We start from the raw sequence: 9,320 nt of genomic DNA, 5'->3' as shown, positions 1-9,320 counted from the left end.
GACATCCCTACTTATAGTAGTGCAATACAGAAATAATATATTAGACGCATGGGCGGACCCTTGTGCGCCAACAAGGGGCTCAAGCCTCATTAAAAATATATTTTTAACATTTTTCTTCTATAAAATTTTTATATTTGTCTAAATTTAAGTGTAATTACAATGCAAAATTCTTATTAATCATCTAAATCATCAGAAAATATACTTTTAAACAAAATTAACATAGTCCCTAGAGCATCCACAACCCCAGTTCAGATTCAGGTCCCAATTCCCCCTCCACGTCATCATTCCCCTAAATTTCTGCGTCAGGCTACAACTCCTCTAGCCTTGGAGTCCCCATCTAGGCAATAACTAGACCCCAACTAATAAATTAAACTATTCACAACTACACTCCTAAAAATTCATTGTTTAGTCCAAAATAAAAGATTATAGACCCAAGAAAATAAAAACTACAAGTCCTAAAAAATAAAAATTACAACAAATCCATCGGAACAACAAATATTGAAATAAATAGAGGATAGAAGTGAGAAATTGGTGAAAAAATGTTGAAGAAATGAGATATATATAAGCCAAAAATAAAAAAAAATGGGGTTCCGGTCCGGCCCGATGGCCCTATTATGCCGGGCCGGGACGCAACGGGGCACGGCCCCGGAGGCTCCAACGCCGAGCCGGGCCACAACGGGGTGCGGCTCACGCCACGCTTTCTTCTCCTCCAACGCGCCAGGCTGCGGGCCGGGACCCAGGTGTTGTCTGGCCCGCGGCATTATGGATGCTCTTACATCTACTTTTTCTCTCTCCAACTGAATATATTAACTAACAACTCTTAAAATCCCGTGACGACTAAGATATATGTCATCTTAGTTGGGGCGAAGAGAGTTAGTATGCAAAAAGAATAATCAAAGCCAACCGAAAGGTTAAAAAGAATAATGTTGGATTAATCATCTATTTTTTTATTCGTTATGTAACACAGAATGGGTAGAAAGAGTTAAATGACTTATAGAAATTTGACATGCTGGTGACTAATTTTGAGCGTCTATGACTGACCGACCTCTTCTTTTCTTTTCTTTTTCTCCTTTCCGTTTCACATCTTACTTGCCGCTTCTTGTCCTTGAGTCCATCCACACCGCTGTTCCTATACCGTTCCTTAAACCACTATTTGAGGGCCTCACTATACTTTTTTACTCCATTCCTTAACTAAGGAACGGAACCTGCAACCCTCCGTTCCTTAACCGTTCCTTAAATTACTATTCATTCAATTTCATTTTTTTTTATTTCCAACCCAATTCAATTTAAATAAACACACTTTATTAAAAAACAAACACACTTTATTAAAAAACACACAACATTAAAAAAAATTACAACTTAAACTTAAAAAAATAAAAAGCACACAATTAAAATCCTAAAAAAATAAAAGTACACAATTTTAATAATTTCATCCGTCAAAATTTGCCCAAATGTGCTCAATTAGATCATGTTGGAGTTGGGTGTGGGCACTAGAGTCGCGTGTCCTTGCACGAATAGATAACCGTTCTTGTATAGACGGATGCGCTCCACTTCGAGGCGGACTACTTGCGGTTGAGCTTCCGGGGGATTCGTCGTCGAACCAATTTCCCGCCTCGGGTCCTTCGTCTTGGACAATCATGTTGTGCAAGATTATGCACGTATACATGATGTCGACCATGTTTTCCATGAACCACGTACGAGCCGGGGCTTTGATGATGTTGAAGCGCTTGGAGAACCCCGAACGCCCTCTCCACATCCTTGCGAGCAGCCACCTGCTTCTGCGCAAAAAGAGCATGCTTTGGGTTCGCAGACCCACTGCACGTCTTCACGAAGGTAGGCCACTTCGGGTAGATGTCATCGGCGAGATAGTACCCCATTTTATAAAGCCGGTTGTTGGCGACGAAGTTGATGGCCGGCGCTTTACCATCCAAAACTTCGGTCAAGAGGTCGGACTGGTGGAACACGTTTACGTCGTTGTTCGACCCGGGGACCCCGAAGTACGCGTGCCAGATCCAAAGGCGGTAGTCGGCAACGGCCTCAAGTATAACGGTTGGGTGGGTGCCTTTGTGGCCGCTCGTGTAGGACCCCTTCCACGCCACCGGGCAATTCTTCCATTGCCAGTGCATGCAATCGACGCTGCCGAGCATCCCGGGGAATCCGTGCACTGTTTCGTGAAGGTCGAGCAGGAACTGACAATCGGTCGTGCTTGGCCTCCGGAGAAATTCGTCGGTAAAGGCTGCCCGGACGCCTTTGCAGAATTTGAGCAAGCACATTCGCCCAGTGCTGTCTCCGATGTGGAGGTATTCGTCGAACATGTCGGCCGTTTGTCCAGTGGCAAGCTGGCGGATTGCTGCAGTACATTTCTGCAGCGTCGTGTGGCTGGGACGGCCGACCGCGTCGTACCCTTCCTGGAAGAACTCTTCCCGGGCTGCCAAAGTATTCGCGATGTGGAGAAATAAAGGTTTCCCCATGCGGAAACGGCGACGGAAGTAGTCGCGTACTAACCTTGCAGCGGCTTCCTCCCGGTTACGATGGATGTACGTACGGGAGCGTCGTTGGGCCGGCGCGGCTTCTTCGGCCTCCCGTCGTCGATCTTCTTCAAGTGATTGTTGCAATATTTGACGCATTTGTTCAAAAGGATCCATTAGTTTGATTAAATTTGGGAGAAGGAAACGAGAGTTGATTCGAGATGAAAATTGGGGTGGAAATAGAGAGGAATAGATGTGTGTTTGTGATTGAAATGAGTATGAAATAAGAGTATTTATAGAGTAAATAAATAAATAAAAAATAAAAAAATATATAAAACGGATATTAAAAAACGGTCACATTACCGTTGCAAAAATTTTTTTTTTTTTATTAAATTCGTATTTTTTTAAAAAAAATGAATTATTGCGTCACCGGGATGAAGCCCACTCGCGGGGCAGCGAGTGAGCTTCACGCGTCGAATGGGAGGCCGCCACGTCGCCTAGGCGCGTGGCGGAACGTTTCGTTCCGCGTTCCTCCGAAACGGAACGCGGCACGGCATAGGAACGGGGGCGGCACGGAATGGCGACGGAACGCACGCTGCAACGCGTGCCGCCGCGGAACCATTCCGCCGGAACGGCATAGGAACCGCAACGGCACAGTGTTGCGGGTGCCCTGACTACGACAATCCAAGCAGTTTATTCTTTTTTCACATATGGTTTATTTACCGAAACGTAAAAATTAAATGAGATACTTATTAATTTATGAACGGATAAAAATAATAAGTAGTTGAGACAATTATTTGCTGACATAATAAGTTTATTGTCAAATGGATCCCATCTTGATCCAACAGCACATCTAATTTCACCATACATCTCTATCTCATAATCATCCAAGAAGATTGAAACGCATCACCAACAAAAACAGATAAATTCCACATTTCCTTCTAATGAACCTCCACAAAATTTCAACAAGTCGTTTTCTGCATATTTTATTTCGACTAAAAATTGAATTCCCAAATCATGTTTGGTCGACCCATAACCTCCTCGTCCTGTCACTATTCAATCCCCATATCTATGTCAACAACATTTCTCAAAAGTATCAAACAACATTCAATGCACAGAAAGAGACACTTCGCGAAGCTTGCAAATTACACCCTAAAATACATCTCAGAATGCAAAATCAAAACTCAATCCATAAGGCTGCAAGCAAATCAATCCTTACACAAACAAACAGCAAGTGAGATAACTTACACACATTTAGGGCACTGAATTAGCCCATTCTCATTACACTTGCCACACTTAACACTCTTCCTCCTATCCTCCCCCACAACCCTACAACTCCCACTGCACTCCACACACATCACAAACCTCACCCCTCCGCACCGCCAGCACCCGGCCTCGGCCGCCTCCGGGATCCCCTCTAGCAAAATCCCCAATTTGCCCTCCTCATCCAGCCTCACCATCTCCTCCGCCCCACCAATCAACCTCCCCTTCACAAACACCAATGGCACCCTCACCTCTTTGCTCCCCATCAGCACCCTCACCTCCTCCTTAAACGCCGAGTGCATCGACACATCCCGCTCGATCACCTCCACGTTCCGTGACTCGATCGTGGATCTTGCCACATTGCACTCCTCGAACGTCTTCCTGATCCCCCTCAGCGTCGTTGTGTAGATCACCACCGCATTCTCTCCCCCGGGAGGGCATTTCTTCTTGTAAGATTCAAGCAATGTATTCGAATTTCCCGATGTGGCCTTGTTCTTGTTCTTAATCATCATCTCTTCTTCCTCCTCCGACACCTCTCTCTCTAACGAAGCCACGAGCTCGGGATCGAACAGCGGCCCTAGGCTTCTCCTCCTCGACGACGCAACGACGCCTGAATCGAATCTCGTGCTATCGCATTTCTTGATCGAAGCCCACAGTTTCGGAGAGGGCTTCTTCACGCTGTGATTGTTATTAGCATTGCTCTCCTTCAAAATCGGTTTGGGGCTACTTTCCGTTGACCTAATTCCCTTATTCTCCTTCCCCGCGGCCTTCTTCGCCTTCCTCGGAGAAGCCAGGAACTTCATAGGGCTCATTGAGTCCCTGAACAGCTTCGATTTGGGGCTTTTTTTTGATTGGACGGCGATGGCAATTTCCTCCTCCAAACCCTCCATGAGCTCCCACGCGTTGATTATCTCCGCCGGATCTTCCCGCAGCGGCGACGACGAAGATTTCCTCGCTGCTTCCGCCGCGCATTCCTTCTCCTCCGCAACCGGATTTTGAACCTTTGCTTTGTCTAAGGAGAGAGCGCCGTAGGTGGTTGAAGTGAGGGAGACGACGTGGTGGGCGTAATCGGCATTCCTCAGAGATTTTCTTTCCTCCTGAATTTGTTTAGATACAAGCTTTGACGAAACGCAGCCCATTTGATTTGGGGGAGACTGATTTTTCAGAATGTTGCTCTGTTTTTTTTAAGACGGTAAGAAAAAACCGTTACTACACTGTCTATTGGCCAACGGTCTGAAATTTGAAAAATAAGGTGGTAATATTTTGGGGCAAGCCCTTGTATCTTCTGTTATCTTCAAAATGGACCCACAAATATTTTTACTTGTGAGTGATGGCTGGGGTCCAAGACAAAGAGTAATGGTTAAAAGGAAAATACAAATTTGTAGTGGAACAAACATATTGTCCAAACTTCGATTTTTTGAATTTTAAGTGGTGTCAAAAAAGATAAAACAACACTACGATTTGATTATTTACCGAACATATTCGTCAATAATTTGAATGTCTTTCTATATTTGTTGTAGTTTTGTTTTAACTAACAGAATTAGAATGATAACTAACAAGGGAGAGCATTAGTCTCTTGAAACTAAGCTATTGTGACACAATCCTCTCCTTGATGGTAAATAACTTGAGAAGGGGAGAATTCAGTGTGCACGTTAAACGTTGAAATGACCGTGTTAGAATGATGATTCAGTTCAATCTACAGTTGTCTGAAAAGGAGTGAAATGACCGAGCACAAGTGGTCCTTCCATTTGAGAATCAAGGTATTGATTCATCTTGAATTTGTAAATGATTCTTATTGACATTGAGTAGGTTTGTGCCGAGAAAGAGGATTCGGGCAGGAGAAGATGATCCATTTTCGTGATTCAGACGACCAGATGCCTTATTCAGACGAGGACCCTGACGATGACTTGGATATATGATTCTGATCTATCTTCTTACCAGTTAATAAAATGTGTTTAGTTTGTAAGGCTGTGTTTGGTTAGTAGGGGTTGCTAGTGCTACCTCAAGATTAGGCTAAATAGAGCCTTAAACTAATTGTTTACTTTTATGACGATAGTTGAATTTGTAAACACACTTATTACAGGTGCTGTATCCAGTTTTGGCATTGAATCATATGCTATAAAATTTGAGTATTACAATCTGGAAATAATTTCTAAAATTATAACCATTCGACAGAATTGGAACCAAAATAATTCAATTTTTGTTAGAATGCGAAGCTCGAGAATCCAACTTGATCCTGCAGCCAAATAAATGAATTTGATTGCTATGGAGATATATCATATATGTATGGATAATGTTGTTGCAACTCCTTAATAGGCCAACTCCACTATTTTCAACCCTGAAGAAATGAACACTGAAATTGTCAAATAAGGACTACACAAATCCAACAAGAAACTAAACTATTTTCTGAGTTGAAGATTTCATAAAACTTTGCATCTTTTCTCAGTGGTCATTAGAAAAACTACCATGGTTAACTTAAAATCTCTCATCATATGTTTTCGTGAATATATTACAGCAAGGTAACGTACCTCAGGACAAGATGACGAGTCCAAGATATATCGATGCAGAGAGAAACAGTAAGGATATCATTCCCCTACAAGAAGGGGTTTCGTCAATCATTAGTAAATTCTTTAAAAACAGAAAAAACATTGAGCTTCATAAGCATAAGAGATTTAAAGGCTGCTAAGTTGTTTCTGATCATATCCTATTAAACTTGCACTCATTCATTTGTAATTTTACATGTATACGTGCGTACCAGATTACTCCCCAGCCAACTCCCGTGCAGCAGGGGCAAAGCTCTGCGAATTTCTCAGCGTCACTTGAGTGAACCCTTCGAGATATCAAATCATCGTATATATCTGCATCATAAAACACGGTAATATTAAGTCCCACCAAGTGATGAGGAGTTTAATTTACTGATGGCGACAAGTCGAGTTTCTACCGTAGATGGAAAACAGGCTATTCATAACACCTGCCATCAGAGAAGAATGTGTAAGAAACACAAGAAAATCTATTGAAAGCCGGTTGAAGAGACATCAAATATAATGTGTAAGCCTATACCAATGAAGAGAATAATGTAGTGAAGGATACGAACTTTGGTTGTTTCTTGAAGAACCCAGACGACAGCAAGAGAAACAATGAATCCTGGTAAATTAAACCACATTATCCAAGAAATTAGTATCTTGAATTCGTAGAAATTACAACATCTCAAGAGCAAGAATGTTTGACTGGCTTACCGATACAAAGCACTCGTAGAGTCCACTGTGCAACGTTTGAATGAGTCAGTCAATCATCATAATATCATAACAGATGTAGTACAATTCAGGGACGATTTCCTAAGAAACTTACATTTTGTGCAATGAAGAGCACAATAAAGAGGGAAAGAATAAGACAACCAGCAGCGATTCTCGAGGTGAGGAGGTTTGTCGAAGCAAGTATGAGAGCCATACCCCAAAACGATGATCCAAGGTCTGTAATAGGAATTAGGATGCCATAAAAATGATTAGATGGCATGTGGCATATGCATCAAAATTAACCAAAAACAGAAACATAATATAGAAAATGAAGTGTTACATCCAGCCGGTAAGATCAACCAATATACACCACCACGTGTTTGAGTCATGCCACCTTCGTTAGCATGAACTTGAATGCCCTCGACCTACATCACATGTAACGGGATATCAGATGCCTCGGACTCAACAAAAAGGAATGCACTTTAGGGCGGTAGGAACACACACAAAGCAGAAATATTAGTAACATATTTGCGAAGTCTACTGAACTTCCTAAGTCAATATAACCAAAAGCCCTAATGCAATACTGAGCTTAAGAAAGATTTCTACCTCGCCACAAGTAAGCTTGCACGCAATTGCGTGGCTTGCTTCATGAAGAAACACAGTGATGAGCTTAAAAGGTGTCAGCAAAAATGTCCTCCAGAACTGTCATCATCACCACAGGAAGATCAAACTGGAAAGTTATTTCACCGAAAATGGCTTCTCTAAAGTGCGAAAAATCGAGAAAGATCTGAATTCCCCAATTCATTAGCTATACATATAGCATAAAATTACAAAACACACACACAAAATCTCACCATGAAATGCTTGAAGCTTAGAAACCCAGCATTCATTCAATCAAAGATCTCTAAATGTGACTTAACTTCAACAAAAGCTTCAAGCTTTACAGCGTAATCGACACCGGATCGAGCCAAATACAGGTAAGAGAGAGCCAGTTGTGAATCCTACTTAATTCCTTTCATTTTTTTTTCAATACAACCACATTAACAAAGCTCAATACACGAAATTTAGATCGAATGACTTGGCCAAAGCTTCAAAATTAAGAAAGATTTCACCAACGAATTAAATAGTTTTTGCAAACAAGCTAAATGCCTATGTTTGTTTGCTAATTAAAGCTCTCCAATTTCAATAATACCCAAATCTAAACCAATAAAAACAACGGAGTTCAATAAAACCAGAGAGATACATACGAAGACTTACAGCAAGAATAACAACGGTGAAGATGCCAATGGTTGCTAGAAAACGGACTTGTTCATGTTGACAGCAATTCGTCAGCTCCCAGTTAGGCTTCATGTTTTCAGATTAGAGGGAAAAAATAAAAAGGGCCCTCGAATATACACAGACCGAGGATCAAGAATCCACTTGCACAAGATAGAGTGAGGAAATTTTCAAAAAATTAAAAATAAGGGAGTCTCTTGATATTTGAGAAATTTTGAAATCTTCGAACTGAATTCGTTAATTTTGTATTTAATTCAATTTCTGTATCGACGAATCAACCGCGGACGTTTGTTGTTGTCGGTTGACTATAGTCTCAATTACACTATTTACAAGAAAAAGTCAAAAACCTTAAACTCAATTCGGAGATTAAATGACTAGTTTTGTCATTTTCAAAAGAGGGAACATCATTTTTTGTCTACGAACTTTGTCAAAGTATCATTTTAGGTCTGTAAACTTTGAAAATATCATTTTAGGTCCGTGAACTTTTAGTTAGTATCATTTGAGCTACTTTTTACTATTTCCAAGTTTTTTTGAATGAAAATACCATCAATACCTTAAAGTGTATATATTTTTAATAAATTTATCATATATTCATATTTTTTTATAAATATCTTTACAATATATTTTTGACAAATTTTCTAAATATAATTTGACCTTAAATATTATCACTTAATTTTGTGACATGCAAGTAAAATTGCTTCTTCAATTTTTTATATTAATTTTTTTAAATTGAATAAAGAACTTTCTTTAATAATAAAAATTTGAATAAAGATCTTTTTATAAATATCTTTACAATATATTTTTGATAAATTTTCTAAATATAATTTGACCTTCAATATTATCATTTAATTTTGTGACATGCAAGTAAAATTGGTTCTCACATTGAGTAGATTGAGGGTGTATTTAATGTCTATTTTTTGTAAGATTCCAAGTGGAACAAATTTTGTGGGACGGACGAAAATGGTAAAATGGGACAATCTTTAGGGACGGGGGGAGTAATAAATACACTACAATTACAGAAGCGAAACCACTAGATGCATCATTTTACAAGGTGCAGGATGAACAAAACGTGATATTGAAC

General features: G+C 40.4%; 2 protein-coding genes across 3 annotated transcripts; both read right to left on the bottom strand.

Moving 5' to 3' along the window:
- Positions 1 to 3,382: 3,382 nt before the first annotated feature.
- On the bottom strand, positions 3,383 to 5,640 carry LOC121776477 (uncharacterized protein At3g28850-like). Its single transcript, XM_042173651.1, has one exon. It carries the CDS (start codon positions 4,868 to 4,870, stop codon positions 3,713 to 3,715), a length of 1,158 nt encoding a protein of 385 aa, XP_042029585.1. The 5' UTR covers positions 4,871 to 5,640; the 3' UTR covers positions 3,383 to 3,712.
- Positions 5,641 to 5,756: 116 nt separating this feature from the next.
- Positions 5,757 to 8,475, bottom strand: LOC121776478. Of its 2 annotated transcripts, none has more exons than XM_042173652.1 (10): positions 8,222 to 8,475; positions 7,571 to 7,666; positions 7,305 to 7,389; positions 7,080 to 7,201; positions 6,968 to 6,992; positions 6,792 to 6,875; positions 6,673 to 6,702; positions 6,487 to 6,589; positions 6,260 to 6,324; positions 5,757 to 6,069 (listed from the first exon to the last, which is right to left on the bottom strand). In XM_042173652.1, the coding sequence occupies exons 1-9, from the start codon at positions 8,312 to 8,314 to the stop codon at positions 6,261 to 6,263; spliced, it is 702 nt and encodes a 233-aa protein (XP_042029586.1). In that variant the 5' UTR covers positions 8,315 to 8,475; the 3' UTR covers positions 5,757 to 6,069; position 6,260. The 2 variants fall into 2 exon arrangements, with proteins under 2 accessions (XP_042029586.1, XP_042029587.1); XM_042173653.1 differs by lacking the exon at positions 8,222 to 8,475 and adding an exon at positions 7,819 to 7,908.
- Between the last annotated feature and the right edge of the window lie 845 nt (positions 8,476 to 9,320).

This window comes from Salvia splendens, chromosome 18, assembly GCF_004379255.2.
Source record: "Salvia splendens isolate huo1 chromosome 18, SspV2, whole genome shotgun sequence".
NCBI lineage: Eukaryota > Viridiplantae > Streptophyta > Magnoliopsida > Lamiales > Lamiaceae > Salvia > Salvia splendens.
The sequence above is the reverse complement of the archived record's forward strand: the minus strand, read 5'-3'. Positions and strand labels throughout refer to the sequence as shown.

What these genes read in the sequence shown, in the direction of transcription:
- LOC121776477 (XM_042173651.1), bottom strand. Translation starts at nt 4,870, where the DNA reads ATGGGCTGCGTTTCGTCAAAGCTTGTATCTAAACAAATTCAGGAGGAA.
- LOC121776478 (XM_042173652.1), bottom strand. Translation starts at nt 8,314, where the DNA reads ATGAAGCCTAACTGGGAGCTGACGAATTGCTGTCAACATGAACAAGTC. An exon ending in TCTACGAGTGCTTTGTATCG is followed by an intron (nt 6,876 to 6,967) that starts GTAAGCCAGTCA and finishes TTAATTTACCAG; the next exon opens with GATTCATTGTTTCTCTTGCT. An exon ending in GTTGGCTGGGGAGTAATCTG is followed by an intron (nt 6,325 to 6,486) that starts GTACGCACGTAT and finishes CCCTTCTTGTAG; the next exon opens with GGGAATGATATCCTTACTGT.